General features: G+C 42.1%; 1 protein-coding gene across 2 annotated transcripts in view; it reads left to right on the top strand.

Annotated features, from left to right (window-relative positions):
• Positions 1–24154, top strand: part of ryr2a (ryanodine receptor 2a (cardiac)) — a 710821-nt gene extending 686667 nt beyond the window's left edge. For both annotated transcript variants that reach the window (XM_070545357.1, XM_070545356.1), the window contains 7 exons: positions 5051–5197; positions 5272–5406; positions 17741–17897; positions 18310–18374; positions 21199–21299; positions 23210–23261; positions 23863–24154. In XM_070545357.1, the coding sequence (XP_070401458.1) occupies positions 5051–5197; positions 5272–5406; positions 17741–17897; positions 18310–18374; positions 21199–21299; positions 23210–23261; positions 23863–23958 (753 nt within the window). In that variant the 3' untranslated portion in view covers positions 23959–24154. The remainder of the gene's footprint in view (positions 1–5050; positions 5198–5271; positions 5407–17740; positions 17898–18309; positions 18375–21198; positions 21300–23209; positions 23262–23862) is intronic.
• The last annotated feature ends 219 nt before the right edge of the window (positions 24155–24373 follow it).

The following is a 24373-nucleotide window of genomic DNA, read 5'->3' as shown; positions in this document are numbered from 1 at the left end:
TCCTATCTACCCCATTTTGTTTGGATTCACCAATAGGGGGCGCTAAAGAGTCAAAAAGTTTGTTTCAGCTAAACGGCTTGATGGATTTCCACAGAACTTGGCACATATGTTAATCGTCGGACCCTTAAGCTACATTTTGAAAATGATTAAAAAGTGGGCGTGGCTTATAGGCTTTAAAAATTTTCGCCCTTTTACTCATGAAAAATACATATTCTATACAGAAAATTACAATTCATATCAGTCATCGTGACATCTACAATCACAGAAAATTTTTTGAATTTTGTCCAATAGGTGGCGCTCTGGTACCCCAAAAATATTTTTGGCATGTTTCTCCCCATTTCTTTTGTAAAAAAACAAATGATCTATTCCAATGTGTTCTTTGAGTCAGTCAAATTTAGATGAGTAATTTAAAAAATGTTTTAAACTTATGCAAATTAGTAGAAATTTGCATAGTAAGTCCAACGTACTTTCGTTAACTCCTCCCGGCCGTCAAACTCAATCACATCAAAACTTTCCCTGACAAGAGAGGAGGAGCGGCTGACCAAAAGATGTGAAGGGATTTTCGATAATTTGCTTATTTTTTTAAATATGATTTTTTAAAATAATTTTTTGGGAATGAAAAAGTTTTTTTTAGCGTAACTTCAAGAGATTTTGACATTTTTCAAAGCTGTTCATAACAGTCATACGTAAGGTCAATTCAAGTGTATGTCCTGGTTTTCAACTTGATTAAACAATAGGGGGCGCTATAACTGGGAAGAAATTATACTGCTGAACCGGCTAAATGGGTCGGCACGAAACTTAGTGGCTGTCATCACTATAAAGTCTTAAGACTACATTATCAATATGGTAATGATTGATCAAAGTGGGCGTGGTTTATGATCATTTAAAATTTCAAATTTGAAAAATTTCCTAAAAATCACTATTTGCATGTAAGAGGCTAAGATTTCCAGATTGTGTTAAATGAATAGGCTAGAGCTTATGTCACGAAAGCCGCAGCTCCACAAAGAGGTTTGCGCTTTATATTTACGAAAATACGTTTTTAGGCTAGCAATTGTAGCGCAAATTCTGTTCTCACAATCTTCTTGTAATTTGCCACAAAGTTCACTCTTAGGTGGGTTATGAAACAAAAAAAAATGTCGTCTTGATTTGAGCTCCCCCTAGTGTTTAATTATAGGACATATTTTTGTCTACAGCCACTAATGCAAGTATTATTTTATTGTAAGTACAGTTTTACATTTATGACCCCAACAAAAATATAAGAAGAATTCTCACATCACAGAGGCAACCTGGGAATATTTTGAGATTTCTGTACAAAAGCGTATATTTTTAATGAATTTTTAACTTTTTACCAGTTTTTCTGTATATTTGGACAACAACGTAATTAATTTTTGTTAGAAAGCTTTTTAGGTATACAGTAAATATAAGCCATTTATAACATCCCACATGTACCTATGGTGATCTGAGATTTTTCTCCTAATTTTAGAAAGTAGCACTATTTTTTTATGAATATTTTTATTTTTGTTGTGACCTTTATAGTTATATTTCCCAATTTTTCTTCAAAAAAGCTTTGAGTCTACTGATTTAAAAACAACATCATATTATTCCGCATGTTAACACTGCCATGTGAGAATATTTTGGTAATTTTAGGATGATTTATGTATTTTTCATGATTTTTTAAAACATTTGTTCAGTAAGTCACAAAATGAAACTCATAGTTTTTGTTGAAAATCTTTTAAATCTAAAGACATTATCAAGTGTTTATGTTATTGGTAATATTCTGTTGATGTATAGATCATTGTTTGATAACCTCACTCATTAAATCTTCACGTTCTTTAATAAGGAAACAGTGGAATTCCATTGTAATCACGATTGAGGAGTCAGCCATGCCTCTGAAAGATATGTGTATAGGCTTTGCAGGTTTAATGACGTATCCTGAGTGTTACTTTCATTGCGCCGGTTGAAGTGAGCTGACGAACGCCGGCGGGAGAACGTGTTTTTGGGGCAGGACCGCGTGAGGACTGGCGAAGTGGAGGGCGGGGCCGGGTAGGCGACTGGCGCTGGGGGCTTGGAACCCGTTGATAACTGCTTGCAGTTCTAGTTATTATTATTCTTCTCCGCTGTGTCTGTATGGGCGCAAGAGCCTGAAATTGCAAGGAAAAATCTGACATGGCAGTCTGATAGAAAATCCTGACCGCTACTCAGATTCGAAAATTTGGACCCCGGGTCACCTAGGTGGCGCTATTGCAGAGGTCAACACGTTTCAGCTACTAGCTCCCAAACCGTAGGTCCTACAGTCAAAAACTTTATATGCACATGATCCTTGATTGATTCTCCATCTTTTTTGTATTGGCCACGCCCATTTCCGCCTAACTAGATTTTTTGCTAGATCGCAAAAAATGCAAAACTTAGTTTTAATCACCTATTCGACATTTTTCGTCGAATCAACTTCAAACTTCGTACATGTGATCTACGGACTAGGCTAAGTTGTTGTGATGAAGAAAAATGCAGAAATATTGAAAATGGGGCTAATGACACCATGTCAAAATCAGTGAGCTAGCTAGCACATGTGTTAATTGATGATATCTTCACCATTTCTCAAAATAAATTGATGAGACTCTAGAACCTTACAAAGTATGAGCGGTAAGTCCTATCTACCCCATTTTGTTTGGATTCACCAATAGGGGGCGCTAAAGAGTCAAAAAGTTTGTTTCAGCTAAACGGCTTGATGGATTTCCACAGAACTTGGCAGATATGTTAATCGTCGGACCCTTAAGCTATATTTTGAAAATGATTAAAAAGTGGGCGTGGCTTATAGGCTTTAAAAATTTTCGCCCTTTTACTCATGAAAAATACATATTCTATACAGAAAATTACAATTCATATCAGTCATCGTGACATCTACAATCACAGAAAATTTTTTGAATTTTGTCCAATAGGTGGCGCTCTGGTACCCCAAAAATATTTTTGGCATGTTTCTCCCCATTTCTTTTGTAAAAAAACAAATGATCTATTCCAATGTCTTCTTTGAGTCAGTCAAATTTAGATGAGTAATTTAAAAAATGTTTTAAACTTATGCAAATTAGTAGAAATTTGCATAGTAAGTACAACGTACTTTCGTTAACTCCTCCCGGTCGTCAAACTCAATCACATCAAAACTTTCCCTGACAAGAGAGGAGGAGCGGCTGACCAAAAGATGTGAAGGGATTTTCGATAATTTGCTTATTTTTTTAAATATGATTTTTTAAAATAATTTTTTGGGAATGAAAAAGTTTTTTTAGCGTAACTTCAAGAGATTTTGACATTTTTCAAAGCTGTTCATAACAGTCATACCTAAGGTCAATTCAAGTGTATGTCCTGGTTTTCAACTTGATTAAACAATAGGGGGCGCTATAACTGGGAAGAAATTATACTGCTGAACCGGCTAAATGGATCGGCACGAAACTTAGTGGCTGTCATCACTATAAAGTCTTAAGACTACATTATCAATATGGTAATGATTGATCAAAGTGGGCGTGGTTTATGATCATTTAAAATTTCAAATTTGAAAAATTTCCTAAAAATCACTATTTGCATGTAAGAGGCTAAGATTTCCAGATTGTGTTAAATGAATAGGCTAGAGCTTATGTCACGAAAGCCGCAGCTCCACAAAGAGGTTTGCGCTTTATATTTACGAAAATACGTTTTTAGGCTAGCAATTGTAGCGCAAATTCTGTTCTCACAATCTTCTTGTAATTTGCCACAAAGTTCACTCTTAGGTGGGTTATGAAACAAAAAAAAATGTCGTCTTGATTTGAGCTCCCCCTAGTGTTTAATTATAGGACATATTTTTGTCTACAGCCACTAATGCAAGTATTATTTTATTGTAAGTACAGTTTTACATTTATGACCCCAACAAAAATATAAGAAGAATTCTCACATCACAGAGGCAACCTGGGAATATTTTGAGATTTCTGTACAAAAGCGTATATTTTTAATGAATTTTTAACTTTTTACCAGTTTTTCTGTATATTTGGACAACAACGTAATTAATTTCTGTTAGAAAGCTTTTTAGGTATACAGTAAATATAAGCCATTTATAACATCCCACATGTACCTATGGTGATCTGAGATTTTTCTCCTAATTTTAGAAAGTAGCACTATTTTTTTAATGAATATTTTTATTTTTGTTGTGACCTTTATAGTTATATTTCCCAATTTTTCTTCAAAAAAGCTTTGAGTCTACTGATTTAAAAACAACATCATATTATTCCGCATGTTAACACTGCCATGTGAGAATATTTTGGTAATTTTAGGATGATTTATGTATTTTTCATGATTTTTTAAAACATTTGTTCAGTAAGTCACAAAATGAAACTCATAGTTTTTGTTGAAAATCTTTTAAATCTAAAGACATTATCAAGTGTTTATGTTATTGGTAATATTCTGTTGATGTATAGATCATTGTTTGATAACCTCACTCATTAAATCTTCACGTTCTTTAATAAGGAAACAGTGGAATTCCATTGTAATCACGATTGAGGAGTCAGCCATGCCTCTGAAAGATATGTGTATAGGCTTTGCAGGTTTAATGACGTATCCTGAGTGTTACTTTCATTGCGCCGGTTGAAGTGAGCTGACGAACGCCGGCGGGAGAACGTGTTTTTGGGGCGGGACCGCGTGAGGACTGGCGAAGTGGAGGGCGGGGCCGGGTAGGCGACTGGCGCTGGGGGCTTGGAACCCGTTGATAACTGCTTGCAGTTCTAGTTTGAAATTATTTTAGGGGTTGTTTTGAAGAAAATTTGTTGAAATGTATAAATCTGATATTGATGTTCAGTGAGGATGATAAAACCTCTGTATGATGTTATTTAGTCAGAAAGATTGAAACTGGCTGCTGCTGTGGATGATTATCTGGTGTAATGAACAGGTAATGCTAAACATAGAAAATCAGAACGGTAATAAACTGCAAACTGATTCATCCCATTCCTTTTCTGAATGTTTTTCTGATATTTTACATTTCCTAAGACCCTGTTGAGGCTTACAGTTCTGATTTGTGGTTGTTTTCTCGCTGTAGTCCTTCCTGTATCTGGCCTGGTACATGAGCATGTCTGTCCTGGGTCACTACAACAACTTTTTCTTTGCTGCCCACCTGCTGGACATCGCCATGGGTTTTAAGACTCTGCGAACCATCCTCTCCTCAGTCACACACAACGGCAAACAGGTACACGAGCCAGGTTTTAATGATCTCACACATCTGGTGCGTGCTTCTGCTCCTGACTGTTTTCTGTCCTATAGCTGGTGTTAACCGTTGGCTTGCTAGCTGTGGTGGTCTACCTTTACACAGTAGTCGCCTTCAACTTCTTCAGGAAGTTCTACAACAAGAGCGAAGATGGAGAACTTCCAGACATGAAATGTGATGACATGTTGACAGTAAGTATAAGAAGAATTGAGTTCTGAATGCTTGGTTGCTCAAACCTGTATTGTGTGATGTCATTTATCGTCCAGCCATTTACAACAAAGACTATTAAAAAGAAGTCTTGCCTAAAAAGGATCTTTATTTAACCAGATGAGTCGATAGAGAACTCATTCTCATTTACACCGACTATCTGGTCAAGAGGCAGCAGACGTATGGTTAGCTTTACATCAGAGAACAACAGAAAGATAAGATAAAAACAGTCAGACGTAAAGACAACGGACTGTTCTCATATATAATATGTGAAAGCAATCAAAACAGACTTAAAACAGTCTTTTAGCACTCAGAACCACATTGATCAGAAACTATTGATTAGAATGAATTATTGAAGGTAGATAATGGGATGTAGGTAGTGAGCTTCAGTGGTTTTTGCAGCTCATTCCAGTCGATGGAAGCAGCAAACTGGAATGAGGAGCGGCGCGAGCTTTGGGAAGAACCACAGTGATTAAGTTACTGGAACGTAAATTGCGCTGGTTGATGGAAGCGTATTGACGTGTTCTACCAATGATTGTTTTGTGTAAATCCTGTAACACTCACATCCTGCGGGAATGGAGTGATGGCCAGTTAGCGAGTGAGTACAGATCACGATGATGAGTAGTGAAATTGCCACCAGTGACCAAGCGGGTTGCTGAGTGATAAATGACATCAAGTTTATGAAGAAGATTTTTGGAAGCAGTCCTATAAATGATGTCACCGTGATCTAAGATGGGAAGGATTGTCATTTAGACCCAGGTTTGCTTTGCTTGCTTTTTTAAGGTGTACGGTTTTACTGGGACTAATTTAAAAATGATGATGTAAGCCTCAAGTGGAATTACCAAGCTGTTAGTTTGGACTTTCACCGTTCAGAAAGTGAATGATAAACACTATTGCTAAGACAATAACAACACAACACATATAATATTAACAACTTTTTAAAAGCTCAGCTTATTAAAAGATTAAAAGCATGTTTACCTTTTGCACTTTCAACCTCCGACTGCTGAAAACCCACTTCGATGAGCTTGTGGCACTGACATACGGGTACTTTTGCTCTTAATCGCAACATCTGGGGAAGGCTGGCAGCTTAGTTTTCATCAGAGGAGCGTGCTGTTGTCTTTTCAAAACAGGCTCCTAACAGAAAGGTGCTATTTCAGCTACGGTTCGCTCCTCTACGGTTCTGACGGAGGGTGCGTCGTTCGTGGTCATCTTTAGATCCACAAATGACCTAATCAGTGTCTTCTGGCTCTTTTTTTAAGTCTGTTTCAAAGCAGAAATACTCCCAAACTGCAGAAGTTGTGTTCTTTTTAGACACCAAGTCAGCTAGTGTAGGAGCTGCCATTTTCCTCTCGGTGCACCGTCACGTGATGACATCACAATCATAAATATATAGAAAGTCTCCAAAAGTTGGACAAAACATTTTAAACTATTTCAGTAAAACTTAAAATTCAACCATACTTCTGTTTTTTCCATCAAATTACTTTTATTTATCTTTTTATGAAATTTTGCTTTTATTTTTTAATCCTTGCCTCCTACGTGGACTGTTATTTCATAACGGTGTTGGAGCTAACACCTTGCTATGTTTTTTAACATCGGCAGTATGTAGTAATACCATAATACCACCTAAGCCCAGTGTGAATGGATGAATGATGCACTGTAGTGTAAAGCCTTTTGGAGTCCTCTGACTCTGAAAGGTGCTGTACAAGTGCAGGTTGTTTATTATCATTTGCGTTCTTTATATCATTAAATTTGCATATTGATTAAATCATCATGCTACACTGGTGTTATTTCTCACAACATCTCAAATTATACACACACACACACACACACACACACACACACGTATATATATATATATATATATATATATATATATATATATATATATATATATATATATATATATATATACAGTTGTGGTCAGAAGTTTACATACACTTGTAAAAAATATGATATAATGGCTCTATTGAGTGTCCCGTTATTTCTAACACTCTGATTTTTCTCTGATAGAGTGATTGGAACAGATACTTCTTTGTCACAAAAAACATTCATGAAGTTTGGTTCTTTAATGTCTTTATTATGGGTTAACAGAGAACAGTGATCACATTTGCTGGGTCACAAATATACATACAGCAGTGCTAATATTTGGTTACATGTCCCTTAGCCATTTTCACTTCAATCAGGCGCTTTTGGTAGCCATCCACAAGCTTCTGGTTGAATCTTTGACCACTCCTCTTGACAGAATTGGTGAAGTTCAGTTACATTTGATGGCTTTCTGACATGGACGTGTTTCTTCAGCACTGTCCACATGTTTTCAATGGGGTTTAAGTCAGGACTTTGGGAAGGCCATTCTAAAACCCTTATTCTAGCCTGATTTAGCCATTCCTTTACCACTTTTGATGTGTGTTTGGGGTCATTGTCCTGTTGGAACACCCAACTGCGCCCAAGACCCAACCTTCGTGCTGATGATTTTAGGTTATGTTGAAGAATGTGAAGGTAATCCTCCTTCTTCATTATCCCATTTACTCACTGTAAAGCACCAGTTCCATTGGCAGCAAAACAGCCCCACAGCATAATATTCCCACCACCATGCTTGACTGTAGGCATGGTGTTCTTGGGGTTAAAGGCCTCACCTTTTCTCCTCCAAACATATTGCTGGGCATTGTGGCCAAAAAGCTCGATTTTTGTTTCGTCTGACCACAGAACTTTCCTCCAGAAGGTCTTATCTTTGTCCATGTGATCAGCAGTAAACTTCAGTCGAGCCTTAAGGTGCCGCTTTTGGAGCAAGGGCTTCCTTCTTGCACGGCAGCCTCTCAGTCCATGGAGATGCACAACACGTTTGACTGTGGACAATGACACCTGTGTTCCAGCAGCTTCTAATTCTTGGCAGATCTGCTTTTTGGTGATTCTTGGTTCACTCTTTACCCTCCTGACCAATTTTCTCTCAGCAGCAGGTGATAGCTTGTGTTTTCTTCCTGATCTTGGCAGTGATGAAACAGTGCCATGCACCTTATACTTACAAACAAGTGTTTGCACTGTTGCTCTTGGGACCTGCAGCTGCTTTGAAATGGCCCCATGTGACTTTCCTGACTTGTTCAAGTCAATAATTCGCTTTTTCAGATCCATGCTGAGCTCCTTTGACTTTCCCATTGTAGCGTTTGTGGGCGCTTGTATCCAATGAGCCCTATTTACCTGGCCTAAGAGAAGTCACCAGCTGTAGTCACTCATAATCACTCACAAGAAGTTAAGAGGCCATGCTATGAAGCTCAGTTCACTGACACGTTTCTAAGTCACCAAAATTGCTAGTTCATGTTGCTGTATGTATATTTGTGACCCAGCAAATGTGATCACTGTTCTCTGTTAACCCATAATAAATACATTAAAGAACCAAACTTCATGAATGTTTTTTGTGACAAAGAATTATCTGTTCCAATCACTCTATCAGAGAAAAATCTGAGTTTTAGAAATAACGGGACACTCAGTAGAGCCATATATTATATTTTTTACAAGTGTATGTAAACTTCTGACCACAACTGTATATATATATGTATATATATATATATATATATATATATATATATATATATATACACTGCTCACAAAAATTAAAGGAACACTAAAGAAACACATTAGATACATCAGATCTCGATATGAAGTTGGATATCTATACAAATAAGGACAGGGCAATGTGTTAGGAACAAAAGGATGCCAAGTATTTTAATGAAAATAGAAGTTATCAGCCTACAGAGGGCTCATTTGTGTAGACACCCTAAAATCGGAGTAAAATGAAAATGTGGCAGGCTAGTCCATTATTTCAAAAACTTAATTTCTGCAACTCAAATTTACTTTTCAGTATCTTGTGTGGCCCCCAGGAGCTTGTGTGCATGCTTGACAACGTCGGGGCTCCTAATGAGACAACAGATGATGTATTTGGGCATTTCCTCCCAGATCTGTGTGGGGGCGTCCCTGAGCTCTTGTACAGTCTGAGGAGCAACCTGGCGCCGCCTAATGGACCGAAACATAATGTCCCACAGATGTTCTATTGGGCTTAAGTCAGGGGATCGTGAAGGCCATTCAGTTGTTTCAGTTCCTTCATCCTCCAGGTGCTGCCTGCATACTCTTGCCACATGAGGCCGGGCATCGTCCTGCATTAGGAGAAAACCAGGACCTGCTGCATCAGCGTAGGGTCTGACAAAGGATTCATCTCCATACCTTATGGCAGTCAGGGCACCATTTCCTAGGCAGTAGAGGTCTGTGCGTCCCTCCATGGATACGCCTCCCCAGACCATCACTGACCCACCACCAGACCTGTCATGTTGAACGACGTTGCAGGCAGCATAACGTTCTCCTTGTCTTCTCCAGACTCTTCCACGTCTATCACGGGTGCTCAGGGTGAACCTGCTCTCGTCTGTAAAAAGTACAGGGCGCCAGTGGCGGACTTGCCAATTCTGGTGTTCTTGAGCAAATGCCAGTCGAGCTCTACGGTGCTGGGCAGCGACACAGGGCCCACTACAGGACGTCGGGCCCTCAACCATCTTCATGAAGTCTGTTCCTGATTGTTTGGGTGGAGACGTTCACACCAGTGGCCCTCTGGAGGTCAGTCTGTAGGGCACGAGCAGTGCTCAGCCTGTTCCGCCTTGCACAAAGGATCGGTCCTGCTGATGGGTTGTGGACCTTCTACGGCCCTGCCCAGCTCTCCGAGAATAACCGCCAGTCTCCTGAAATCTCCTCCATGTTCTGGAGATTGTGCTGGGAGACACATGAAACCTTCTTGCTGCAGCACGTGTGGATGTGCCATCCTGGAGAAGTTGGACAACCTGTGCACCTTCTGTAGGGTTAAGGCATCGCCTCATACCGCCAGTAGAGAGCCAAAACCAGCACGAGTGGAAAACCAGCCGAAACAGACCCAGAGGGAGAAACTTGAAATGACCTCTACATGTTGAACCAGTCCTGTTTTGAGGGTTTTGTAATTGTTGCCACTTTAGTGCACCTGTCATTAAGACCATGAACACCAATACAGCTGAAAGTGATTAACAATGCCCTCAGCCGCTTAACCAACCAGGAAATTATCAGACAGGTTTAACTGATTTCATGCCAGGCCCAATTAAAAAAAGTGTTCCTTTAACTCTTGTGAGCAGTGTATTTATTTATTTATATATATTTATATATCTAGTGTGGATCTCCACAATGGAGAGACGCACACGGAGTGTTGGAAAGGTTGTCCCAAGCAAACTTCTGTTCAGGCAGCAGAGTGTTGCTAAGCAATTCCCTGCCAGGACAACAGGGGGCGTAGCGCTGTTCTGTGATATCCCACCACCATAACAGTCATGTATCTGGTCCATTATAGTGTGTTTACTAACATGTTTATATGTTTCAGAGACTTTATAACACGGACAAATGTGTCCTTAATTCTCCTCCACCTCTTCATGCGGTCGCCACCTCTAAACCCACGTTTCCCGTAGCTTCCGTCCACGTTTCGGAGAGCCCGTGCACCGACGCGTATTGGTGTTGTGTCTCTGCACCGGCGCAGACGGAGGTGTATAAATCAGGCATAAGTCGGGAGGCCCAGGCTTCCCTCTCCCCAGCCACTTGGGCCAGCTCCTCCGGGGGAATCCCAAAGCGTCCCCTGGCCAGGTGAGAGACATAGTCCCTCCACCGTGTCCTGGGTCTACCTTTAGGTCTACTCCCGGTTGGACGTGCCCGGAAAACCTCACCAGGCAGGCGTCCAGGAGACATCCTGACCGGATGCCCAAGCCACCTCAACTGGCTCCTCTCGATGTGGAGGAGCAGCGGGTCTACTCCGAGCCCCTCCCGGATGTCTTCCCACCGTAGCTTTCTATTTCATTTTATTTTATTTTATTTTATCCTGTGACATTATAACAGGCGCCAGCTGAATTACAGCCAGTTAACTTGTGGAACTCTGACTCTTTTAGCACAAGTGTCTTTCTTTCTCTTTGACAATGTTCCTCGTAGACTGAGGTGTCGTGGTTGAGCGGAACCCACACTGTCTGAATGTCTTGTGCAAAGGGACATTTGTTTGTTACTTTCATATTTACGTTTTTGGGAGAATCCCAGTAGGTGTGTGTTCTAATGGGCCATTCCCATCTGTACCGGGCCGGGTAGCGTAGGTTGTTTACATATCTGGGTGGCCTGGTATTTTTCCGGGCCAATCCAGGCTCATTCTCAGCCCTCTTCTCGAGGGGGTCTGCTTCAGGCCGACCAGGGCCAACACGCCCACTGCTGACAGCAAATTCACACCTTCCATTAGAGCAAGCCTCTGATTGGTGGGTAGAATCAGCCCACATGGGCTTAAGGCAAGGATGTGTGGAATCAACCGGGCCAGGCTGGGGCCGACCCGGTACAGATGGGAATGGCCCAAAACACCAGCGCTCATGTAGCCCTCACCTTCATACTGCCCAAGTATTTTTCCTGTGGTGATGCATCTTGATGGGGGAGGGGGTGTCTTTACTTTCTCCCATCCCTCCCTCCTTTCTTCTTCTCCCTCTTCCTTCTGTCCTTCCTTTCTTCACTCCATCCTTCTCTTTTTTCTGTTTTGCTCCTTATTTCTCTCCTCCCTCATGAAACCGACTCATCTTTTTTTAGCTGTATTGACCTCCAGCTGACCAGGTAAATCTTGTCAGAGGGTTCTGGGCCGTGTCCTGCACCTGTTCTGGTTCATAGCCTGTAAACTTCTTTCCTGCTGGAGTTAGTCAGCATCCTGTCCACAGAAGGCTTCCTCAGCTCCAAATATGGGCAGAGCACCATAGATCAGAGCTTTCACCCTACACAGAGTTCACCTGCAGGCTGAGCTGGCGCTCCAGCTGAGATGCTGCTGTAATTCTTGTGTGCGTCTTTTTGAAGTCTAAAACTAAAGGCCGTGTTACAGTGATGGGGTGGATTTAATGCTTCCATCCTGGGGCCTTTGTAAAGCTTTTTCATGGAGCTTCAAATAGAAAAATGGAGGCAGAAGCACCAGAGCAGGTTAGTGACACAGTGATGTTGATGTGGAGACCAGACACAAGAACAGCTTTTAATCAGCTGTTTGAAACTGCCAGTGTCTATAAAAGGAATGGGTCTGTAGTTTGATGGGAAGCCCTCTGTCCCCTGGACAAACCCAGACACTCTCTAATCCCTGCAAGTCAGCCACCCAGAACCCAGCTTGTTTTCCTATTGAGGGGCAAATGGTGTCAGATGATGCCAGGAAGGTGACGGGCTCATGAGGATGGAAGGACACCGTGATGAAAACACTCCAGTTTTCTTTAGACTCGAAGCAAGAGAGGTGTTCTTAGCTGATGTCTGCTATCAGTCCTCATTATTCTTCTCTTTCCTTTAAACTTCATTTGCGTGAATTTAGATGTTTTTCTTCTTTATTTTGTTCATTTGAATTCAGACATAATTTCTAAGCATGTGTGACATCTGTCCATCTGCACATTTCTGTTGTTTTATCGGCTCAAGGATGCATCTGTTACTGGTGGCCAGTCTTACCTGAGCTGAAGGTGCAGCTGTGACCAAACACTGAGACTCAAAGTGTTGCTTTCACAGTAAGCTTTAGATGGTTTTACTGACAGAGACAAGTTCAAACAAAGACGGTGGCACAGGAGTTAAGTGCTCGCCCCGTAATCGGAAGGTTGCAGGTTCGAGCCCCGCTCAGTCTGTCGCTGTCGTTGTGTCCTTGGGCAAGGCACTTAACCCACGTTGCCTGCTGGTGGTGGTCGGAGGGACCGGTGGTGCCAGTGCTCGGCAGCCTCGCCTCTGTCAGTGCGCCCCAGGGCAGCTGTGGCTATCATCGTAGCTCATCCCCACCAGTGTGTGAATGTGTGTGTGAATGGGTGAATGACTGATTGTGTTGTAAAGCGCCTTGGGGGGTTTCAAGAACTCTAGAAGGCGCTATATCAAATACAGGCCATTTACCATTTACCAAAGACCCAGCTTAACAATAGTAGTTGGTACTTTGTTTTCCCTGCTTCTGACCCTTTACTGGGAGCCAGTGGACTGTCCTGCTGTACAGTTCCTGAGGGCAATGTTCAGCGTTCAGGATCCTGTCTAAGGACACTTGGACGTGTAGCCTGCTTCAGAGTTTTTAGAAGTTTTGTCAAATGTTTCTATGGTAGACCTACAGGATCGCAAAGTCCCAACTTTTAACTGCCTTTTTAAAAAAGTTGCTGACTAGAGTGAATATTTTCAGTGATAGGTGGTCCTTCATCTTCTAGACTGTTGTAGTTCACCATGACATGCTGTCAGTCAACATCTGGTCCAACTTGTGACCGATGGCATGCTGTTGTCTCTTAATCAGTTGGGTCATGTTTCTTGTCCTGCATCTGAAGGATAAACTACAAATTCTCAGTGAGATTTAGGTCTAGAGAGTTTCCTGGACCTGGACCTGACTTCAGGGCTGATCCCAGACCATGTGGTGCCGTATGCAAGCTTTACCAGAGGCCCCACCAGCGCTGCCACCAAACCAAATACCAAAAATGCTGTACTTTTATTTAAACAGCTTTAAACATTTATTAAACAAAATGTGCAAATGCAAATAAAAAATGTACTTCTTCTAAAACCATCTTTTCATCAGCTCAATGCTGCAGTCACAGCGCCTGTTGCTTCTGGACTCTTTATTGTTTGCTTGTCTTGTCTTGCGTGTTTTTTATGCCCTTATTGTGGGCGTATGTTCCCTCCACACAGGAGTACTTTTGTGTGTCGTTTGTGTTTATTTTTTACTGTTTTCTGAACTTGTTGGGAACCCACTGGGAAACTCCTCTGGCTCCATCCATTCACACCAGGGATCAGCTGTTGGCGCTCTTCTCCACAGATTCTGCCCCCAGAACTAAGGAGAAAATGTAGAGACTGCAGAGCAGGTCGTAATCTCCAGGAGAGATAACGGAGGCTTAAGTCATTTTTACCCTCCGCGCTCATGGGAAATGTCCGTTCTCTGCCCAGTAAGATCGATGAGCTCCTGGAGCTGACCAGGCTGCAGCGGGACTACAACCGGTGTAGCCTGATGTTCTTCACGGGAACGTGGATGAATGAGCTCATAGCTGACTCTGAGGTTTCCCTGGAAGGATTTAAACGCCCGCGGGCTGACAGGAGCGCGGAGCGGGGGTCTGGCTGTGTTTATTAAGGAGAGATGGTGCAACCCGGTGACCATTAAACAACCACTCTGAACAAAAGACATCGAGTTCCTGGCTGTTGGTTTCTGGCCCTATTGCATGCTGGGAGAGTTTTCACATGTAATAGCATTTAGGGTGTGCGCCCCCTCGGCTGACGCAGTCACTGCATGTGAGCGGCTCCAGAGTTCTGTGGAGACGCTGCAGACGACTCATCCAGACGTGCTCATTCTCATCAGTGGGGATTTTAATCACGCCTCACTCTCCTACACCTTCCCCACCTTTACCCAGTATAAGTACCACACCAGAGATTTGTATGCTGTATTACCTCCAGCACAATCATTCCAGACACAATACAGACTCCACCCATCCTCTCCTGATTGGTGGATAGTCGTGCTGGGGAAGCAGTTGTCGATCGACAGACCACACCTCCTTCGTCGGGGGTGCTACTGCCAGCTTCTATGAGGGAATCTCGGGGTCTCCAGTAGGGATGGGTACCGAATTCGGTACTTTTTAAGGTACCGACCAAATTCCACAGTACCGACCGAGCACCAACTCACTTCATTTGAAACGGTGCCTCCTTTTGGTACCCGTCCTTCACAACGAGAACTTGCCAAGACAGCTGCGCATGCGCAAGAGCGTTATGTCGTCGGTCGCTGCGAGCCAGTTGTAAACAGAGCAGCATGGTAGAAAGAACGCACGCTAAAGCTTGGGTCCACTTCACTAAATGTGATGGGTAACTGGGTGATGATGAAACCAGCGACAACGATCTAAGTGAGACATCCTCATCTTAATCTGCTCCGGTAGGTAAATAAAATGTTTATGATAAGGTTAGCTTGATATGTTAGCTTCTGTTTCACTAATGGTGCGTTCGCTTTCTCCTTGGAACTCCGAATTTCCGACTAGAAGAACATGAACGCGCTCTAAAGTTTGGCTTCACTTCACTAAATGCGACGGGTGACTGGGTGAAGATGAAACCAGCGACAACGATCTAAGTTTGAGGCATCATCGTTTTAATCTGCTCCAGCAGTTAAATAAACTGTTAAAGATAAAGTTAGCTTGATATGTTAGCTTCCGTTTCACTAATGGTGCGTTCGCTTTCTCCTCGGAACTCCGAATTTCCGACTAGAAGAACATGAACGCGCTCTAAAGTTTGGCTTCACTTCACTAAATGCGACAGGTGATTGGGTGAAGATGAAACCAGCGACAACGATCTAAGTGTGAGGCATCGTCGTTTAAATCTGCTCCAGCAGTTAAATAAACTGTTAAAGATAAAGTTAGCTTGATATGTTAGCTTCCGTTTCACTAATGGTGCGTTCGCTTTCTCCTCGGAACTCCGAATTTCCGACTAGAAGAACATGAACGCGCTCTAAAGTTTGGCTTCACTTCACTAAATGCGACAGGTGATTGGGTGAAGATGAAACCAGCGACAACGATCTAAGTGTGAGGCATCGTCGTTTAAATCTGCTCCAGCAGTTAAATAAACTGTTAAAGATAAAGTTAGCTTGATATGTTAGCTTCTGTTTCACTAATGGTGCGTTCGCTTTCTCCTCGGAACTCCGAATTTCCGACTAGAAGAACATGAACGCGCTCTAAAGTTTGGCTTCACTTCACTAAATGCGACGGGTGACTGGGTGAAGATGAAACCAGCGACAACGATCTAAGTTTGAGGCATCATCGTTTTAATCTGCTCCAGCAGTTAAATAAACTGTTAAAGATAAAGTTAGCTTGATATGTTAGCTTCCGTTTCACTAATGGTGCGTTCGCTTTCTCCTCGGAACTCCGAATTTCCGACTAGAAGAACATGAACGCGCTCTAAAGTTTGGCTTCACTTTACTAAATGCGACAGGTGATTGGGTGAAGATGAAACCAGTGACAACGATCTAAGTGTGCAGCATCGTCGTTTAAATCTGCTCCAGAAGTTAAATTAACTGTTTAAGATAACGTTAGCTTGATATGTTAGCTTCCTATGCCACCGTTGTTATCAGCTAATGGTGCGTTCGCTTTCTCCTCGGAAATTCTAACTTCCCAGTAGGAAAAATCAAAAGAAAAAGGAGGCAAAAGGAATGAAGATACACAGTAAATTTAGTTCACAGTAAAGATGTTTGCTTCAGTTTAATTATCAGCTTATAAAACTACAAGGAAGATGTTAAAATACAAACAGTTGTATGTTATTTATCGTGATATTTATCAAATATGGTTATATATTGAGAAAAATATGTATCTAATTATAAAAGAGAATTAAAATATTAACCACTCAAAAGTATCGAAAATTGGTACCGTTAAGTACCGGTATCGATTCGTAGGTACCGGGAATTAGTACCGGATCGATTCAAATGTCAAAGGTACCCATCCCTAGTCTCCAGGCCAACATGGAGATTCAGTTCCTCATTTGGTTCCGCAGTACAAATTAGCTAAATTCGTGCAGTTGCTTATACAATTACAGAATGTTTTATTTTTGTTGTGATTCTCCAAGTGAAATCATTCCTTCTGTATTCATTGTATAATAAACATGTTCTGATGTAAAACATCCAGGTTAATACACGTGTTAGGTTTGTGATTCTAACGTTGCCCTATTTTATCTTCACTACATTATATATTACTATATTGTATATTACTATATTGTATAATCTTGCTTTTTAACACTGATTTTATAATTGTATCTGTTTCATTTTTTTTTAACTTCTTTGATCATTGTTGCGTCTTGGTTAGCTGATCACTCTGGTCAGTTGTCATGCTGTTTTAAAATGTGTTACAGAAATAAACTTGGTATGGTATAGTGTATGCATACATATATATATATATATATATATATATATATATATATATACATATATATATATATACATATATATATATATATAGAGAGAGAGAGAGAGAGAGAGAGAGAGAGAGTAGTTAAAAATTTTGAAAACACAGACAGTACTTCATGGTTATTAAAACATATGAACTTTAGTTTCCTGCTATCTGGCAACTCAGAGAAACTGAAATTGCCAGGGTGTCACTGTTACTTAATTCTTACATAGTTCATCTTTAACCCATAGGCGTCAGTAATTCAGTTACTGCAGTTTTGTGTCATTTCTGGTGATAAAAAAAAATCTGAGGAGCCATCTAAAAGCCGAAAGAGCTGGCTCATTTCCGTGAGCCGAGCCATAAGAAGCAGTTCTCCAGTCCCTTTCACCTCTCTGAGTTTTGTTTCTGTGCCTCTCTTCTGCAGTGCTACATGTTCCACATGTATGTTGGTGTGCGAGCCGGGGGAGGCATTGGTGACCAAATAGAGGACCCAGCTGGTGATGAGTATGAGATCTATCGCATCATTTTTGATATCACTTTCTTCTTCTTCGTCATTGTAATCCTACTGGCCATCATCCAGGGTGAGAGGAAAACACACACACACACACACACACACACACACACACACACACACACACACACACACACACACACACACACACAAAGACCCTGCCCTCTCTAGACCTTTTATCCCCATTCTTTTAAACATCTTTAACCACATTGTCCTGACAAAAAGGCTGAAAAGCTTCCATTTGTGTAGGTCGGAGGTGCAAGTTCAGCAGGAAAAACAATGTCAGTGTTTAGAAGTTTCTGGGGTCGTGTGGATAGGTCCTTTATTCATTTAACAGTGAAGTGATGACTGTTGCTGGAAAACAAAAGACACAGATAAAGCAATTGTTTCCTTGTAGATCGTCTGTCTAGAATTGTGCCATAAATGTATGGAAGGCCCATGATGGTTACCTTCACCCCCTCTTATGCCCTGTGACCCTTTAGGTCTGATCATTGATGCCTTCGGAGAACTGAGGGACCAGCAGGAACAAGTTAAGGAAGATATGGAGGTAAAGACCTACAACAAAACTATGATGTAGAACGGGCACATTGGCAAATATAAATGTGAAACTCAGAAGAATCAGAATATGGTGCAAACGGTTAAAATGGTCGGAGACCTGGTGTTGAGAAGACCAGGGGACAGCGAAAAAAATCCTCAACAATGACGCAAAATAAAGGGGCTGAAAAAAATACACATAAAAAGAAAACCACACAGTAGCAACAATGAAACATGATACTAGCCACAGATGTCGCCGTTTAAAGTCCAAACTCTCCTCGATACGTCCCAACACCACACTGAGCTGACTTCTGGTTTCTGGGTTTTATTTACCTGTTGGAGTGTTTACGAGTCTCCGACGCCACATTCCATCAGTGTCTGGTTCTTCATAACAACTAAACTCCACGAGGTGTCCTCAGCTGCTCTACAGCAACACAGGACGGTGAACTGTGGAGAATTTCCGGTTCTGTCCTGACCTGAGCTGAGACTCTGCCCCGCTGGTCTTCTGCACGTGTCTTCAAGGGCGATGTGCCGCGCCCAAAGGCTCTCCTATTCTTTCTATTGGGGGGGGGATCCAGTGCGCTCGCGCCAGTTAGCGTAGGTCTATGGTTGAGACTGCTGTGCCCAAAAGTAACAGGAAATACGTCACAAGAGCTGCCAGTCGTGGTAAAAGTGTGAAATAACACTTTTACATTACACCTAAATGTAGATTATACACAGCACGTATAGAGCTCCGGGAGTTGACGTCACTTCTCCCGGCATGCAACAGTTCAAATCGAAATGGCGCCATATTGGCAGGCAGAAGCCCGCAGCTGGACTATTTGTTATTGTCAGAAAACTCAATCAAACGGGAAATATGGTAGATTCCTGTTGTGCCCCAGGATGCAGAACAGACACGGACGACATAAGGAATGAGCCATCTACAGGATTCCCCAAGATCCGGAGCGCCGCAAACGTTGGATCATTGTAATAAAATACACTAGTGACTGGGCTAAAATGAAACTGTGGGATCCCGAGAGTAAATGTTTTTGCTTATGCAGCGACCGCTTCACATCAGGTACTTAAACCAACGTTTCCTCAATGTGTATGGTGTTTATTTTAAATGCTTTTATTACGATTCTTAGTGGGCTTCCTAAACTTATTTTGGCGTGGCTTTTTCTGTCTCATTACTCATAGCAACAAGTAAACATCACGTAAAACGTTGCCTCGTGAGTTCTGCGTGCTGCCGTTTACGTGTTTTATGATCACAGCAACTAACCGGCTAAGCTGTATTTAACTTATAAGCAATGGTTGATCAATTGTCAGATCACACATAAAAAGCACTTTGGATTGCTATTATCTGTCTCACCGAGACTACTTACGTGTAAATCTGTTATTTGTCCGTCCATCCATCCATTTTCATCCGCGTATCCGGAGTCGGGTTGCAGGGGCAGTAGCGTGACTTCCCTCTCCCCAGCCGCCGGAGCCAGCTCCTCCGGGTAAATCCCAAGGGGTTCCCCGGTCAGGTCCGGTGTTGTGCCGGTAAGAAGCCCGCTCTGACAGCTTCTGGCGTCGGAGCGGGCAGTAGAGTCGAGAGTCCCAGACCTTCTCCCCAGCTCCTCTGGCCGGGGGAATCCCAAGGGGTTCCCCGGCCAGGTCCGGTGTTGTGCCGGTAAGAAGTCCGCTCCGACAGCTTCTGGCGTTTTTAAAAAGTATCCCAGGGGCACGGTAAGGGTCGGAGATGTTCAGTCTATTTAATTTCTGACTATATAAAACGATTTCTTCTGTTTTAAAGTGTGAAGTAAACTCCGACGAAGTAAAATCCAAGCGGATCCCGTTCATGTTCATGGTTACATCCGTGTTTGTTTACCTTTTTTGCATGCCAAAATGGCGTCCACTAACTGAGAGTCACGTGGGGTCCGGAGCTCTATAATCTGTGTGATGTAGAGATCATTTTATATTTTGTGATTCATATCTTCTTCTTCCTCTTCCTGTGAGACTGATGGGGCGGTGCCCTGGCATCCCCTATGGACGACCCGCCGTGCTAGAAGGTGCAGCATAAAGGCCCTTTTAAATGAAGACTATTCTTACTGGCTAAGTTTGACTGACTGTTCAGTGCAGAGGTGTTGTGTTGAAATAAGTACAGACTTTAACGAAAAACACATGGTCTATATATACAATTGCAATGTTTAAAAAATCAGTCAAAGTGACTTGCATTTTGAAGGGTCAGACTTGAGACTTGACTCGAAATTTGCTGTATTTTACTTGAGACTCGATGTGAAGTTGAGGATAACGACTTGAGACTTACTTGAAACTGGGAACGATCCTACAGCTCTTCGATTATGGGACAAAGTGTAGATGTGTATGATTCTGATCATGAACCCGGCGTTACATTAAAAATGTGTTAAACTTCACTTCTGCTCCACAACCCGCTGCAGGTTGTCTGGCTTCATTAGCTGATTAGTTCGACACTTTGAGTTTAGATGATTGAACCTTTGGAAAGCTGTAAGCCATAATCGTCACAACTATAATGAAAAAGTTAAACACATCTGGCTTTGCACGCGACGAGTCCGTCTCGTAGGTTTGTTTCAGCGTCCAAGTTGAATTACTGACATAAATGTACTTTTGCACAATATTCTCATTGTTCTTCTTCACCTGTGTGAGGATACATGGATACACGAGTACAGGGAAGTATCTTGAAGTGTTATGAGAACTACGGGAAGTGCTATGTTTGCACCACAGTTAGTGTATTTACCTGGCATCCTATTAAGACGTCCAGTTTTATACCCAGCAGATAACATCTCATAACTATTTTGTTTCATTAACATCTTCTAATGCACTTTTTTTCTCTCCTGCAGACGAAATGTTTCATCTGTGGAATAGGAAACGACTACTTTGACACGGTACCGCATGGCTTTGAAACGCACACTCTGCAGGAGCACAACTTGGCAAACTACTTGTGAGTCCAGCTGGTGTCTGTGTGTAGCTGATGATTTTCCATGCCTACATGCAACGGTAGGCATCGTATGAAAGAGGGTTAGCTAGGGTTAGGGTCTTCAGAGGCTTGAGCCTTTGCTTGAGAACATCACCACAGCATCCTGAGGGCGATGAGGTGGAAGCAGCTTAAGCTTACAGTTCGAGTCTGTTTTGTAGGCACCACGCTTCAAGTAAAACATCTGGAAACTTTCAAAACAAAAGTCACCTTCAGCTTCACAGTTGCCGAACAAGTAAAACGTGTACGTTATTTCCTGTGAAACCTTTGTAGCAGAGGTAAGCAGGTTGCTGCTGTCTTTCTCCTTGCTTCTTATCAAGTGTACTCCTGAAATCACGTGTTGTGTTGCAATTCTCCCGTGACTTCAGAAGCATACTGGACCTTGCAGCCATTGAAAGGGTAACCTACGTCTGTTCCATTACGCACCACTTACGCATCGGCTAGGTCATCCACCATGTGGCTGATTCCTGTTTAAGTCTAAAACCCGTGGTCCATTGAATAAACATTTTTAAATGTGTATTCCTGATTCTAACGGGTCACTCTGGGTGTTAAATGCAGGCTGAACATGAAAATAGTCTCCTACACCTACGTCCTGCATTAACTGCATTAGCCTGACATATCTATGTCACACTGTCACTTCACATTCATGGACTCACCCATCTTGACTCACCACTGGGAAGGCTGTTGTAGAGTTGCATTGCTGTTGGCCAATCAGAGGTGAGATGTCCAAATATCAGGAAGTAAGACTCCAAATCCTGTCATCTGAATCCATCCTCTGATCTGGTAGTGTTCAAGATCCTGAAACAGGCGCACCGGGGCTTTTTGTATCCAGAGTACAACTTACAAGGCCTTCATTCCTGCTAGAGACCACTGCAGCTGCATCAGTTACATGAGTGAGCCACACCTTTAAATGCCACCCCTCCAAGTAAACATACGAAACATCGGCCCTTGATGAATCTCATACATGTTTTCTCATGGATGTTTCACATTTTTATTTATTTTTTATACTTAGCTGTAATCAGTTATGTGACAATTGACAGTATGCTGGTGTTTATGTAAGTAGGCGGGACTTTCAGCACCAGCATAGACTCTGGTTCCAAAAAAGCCCCATGGCAGCTCCCATAAACTGGGTATTTGAACTCAACTCAACATTATTTAGAAAGCACCTTACAGGTGTGAAGCATGCCACCAAAGTGCTGTACAATAATAAAATCAAACAGGTCAGATCAACAAACATAATTCCAGAGTAAAATGTCAGCCAGAGCTGACCCCCAGGGTTAAACGCCAGACCGTAAGAGCAGGTCTTCACCGAGGAGGAGAAGGGAACAGCTTGGGTCTCGCGACAGCTGCTTTACTTATCAAACAACAAAAGCAGACAGATGTTTAGTCCGTCATTATTAGCGATGAAAAATAAACTAATACTATTGCTTTGGTGTGTGAGACTAAAACTGGAGGATTAAAGTTTGCAAGTGCAGATAAAATCCTCAGCTAAAGTTTCATTTTCAGTGAACTGGAATGTGGAGACTTGCCATCTCAAACTTGTTTTCTCTTTATTTTCTATAATCTAGCTCTGTTAATGCACTTATCTAATCCTGAACATCCCCGTGTTCACACAACGAGCAGAACTGTGAGTGGAAAATAGCTTTTACATTACAATCGTACACACATGATGGCCAGACGCTGAGATGCAGGCACAGCTGCTCTGGGGCTCACTGCCACACAGGCAAGGTGGTGAGGTGTCTTGCTCATGGACACAACAGCAGATGACAGACATAGCCTGGGATCAAACCATCCACCGGGAATGAGGCTTGTGATTTAACCATGTAATACTGTTGTTGTCTCTAAAAAATGTTTGTTTGTTTGTTTGTTTGTTTCAGATTCTTTTTGATGTATCTCATCAACAAAGATGAAACAGAGCACACAGGCCAGGTAACCCACCCACCTACCTACTCACTTGTCTAACTGCCCAACTCTCCGGAAAACCACCTTCCTATGTACCTGCTGCAGCGTTTGGATGGTTGTCCTGTTTGGTCTTAGATAAGATGCTGGACAGATGGACTCACAATACTTTAGCACTCAGTGACTTCAAGGACCCAAACCATCAGCCCTCCACCACTGTGCTGACTGCTGGTATCAGCTAGTGTGATTTTTCGTTGCTCGTTAATTTTCCACAAAAGCAGGAAGAGTAAACGTTTCAATTTCTCCTTCTGGACGCTGTCCTGTTGTCCGTGTTGGTCAGAGTTTGTGATGAGGCCAGTGAAACAGAACTTTTAAAGTTGACATGAACACTGATTAACATTGCAAGCAAGGTTCAACAGAGAAATTGATCAGAAACTCACCAAACCACTTTTTAGCATCAGGAGTTTGGACTGGATAGGTTTGGTTCAGCACGGATGCTGGAACTGGTTGAAACCAACACGTGTCACATGTACTGGATCACTGACGAATAAGAAAGTATAGATCAGCAGAATTTAGTTGGATAGACATGTGTAATGACCCCTCTCTCCCTCCTGCTTTTGCTTTCTTGCAGGAGTCTTACGTATGGAAGATGTACCAAGAGCGCTGCTGGGAATTCTTCCCGGCTGGTGACTGTTTCAGGAAACAATACGAGGATCAGCTCAACTGAGCCATTCTTGGAGCAATAGACTCAATACATTCACAAGGTCTCCACATCATGGCAGTCTGCTGCCACGAGCCCTCTGCTTGTCTCACGACACATATCTTGCATCTTTTTCGGAGAACTTATTCCTCCAAACGACGCATTCATGCGCTGAACTTCCTGATTTAGAAAGCTCGACACACCTTCCTTGAGCCACCTTCCTTCAGACCATCACCTCAACAGCTCTACAGGATTTGCAGCGCAGGTTGTTTGGAATGCTCAGAAAATCTTTGTATATAAAATATCAGATTATATTCTGTACCATAGGTTACTTGTTTTGGCCCCAAAAAGTTTTGTTTATTTCATTTTATTATAAACAGTCCACAACATGCAAAAAATACAAAGAAGTGATGGAGCAAAGGAGAACTTACGAGGATTTGAA

This window comes from Nothobranchius furzeri, chromosome 16 (genome assembly GCF_043380555.1).
Source record: "Nothobranchius furzeri strain GRZ-AD chromosome 16, NfurGRZ-RIMD1, whole genome shotgun sequence".
In the NCBI taxonomy this organism is placed as follows: Eukaryota; Metazoa; Chordata; class Actinopteri; order Cyprinodontiformes; family Nothobranchiidae; genus Nothobranchius; species Nothobranchius furzeri.
This window is presented reverse-complemented; position numbering and strand designations above follow the sequence as displayed.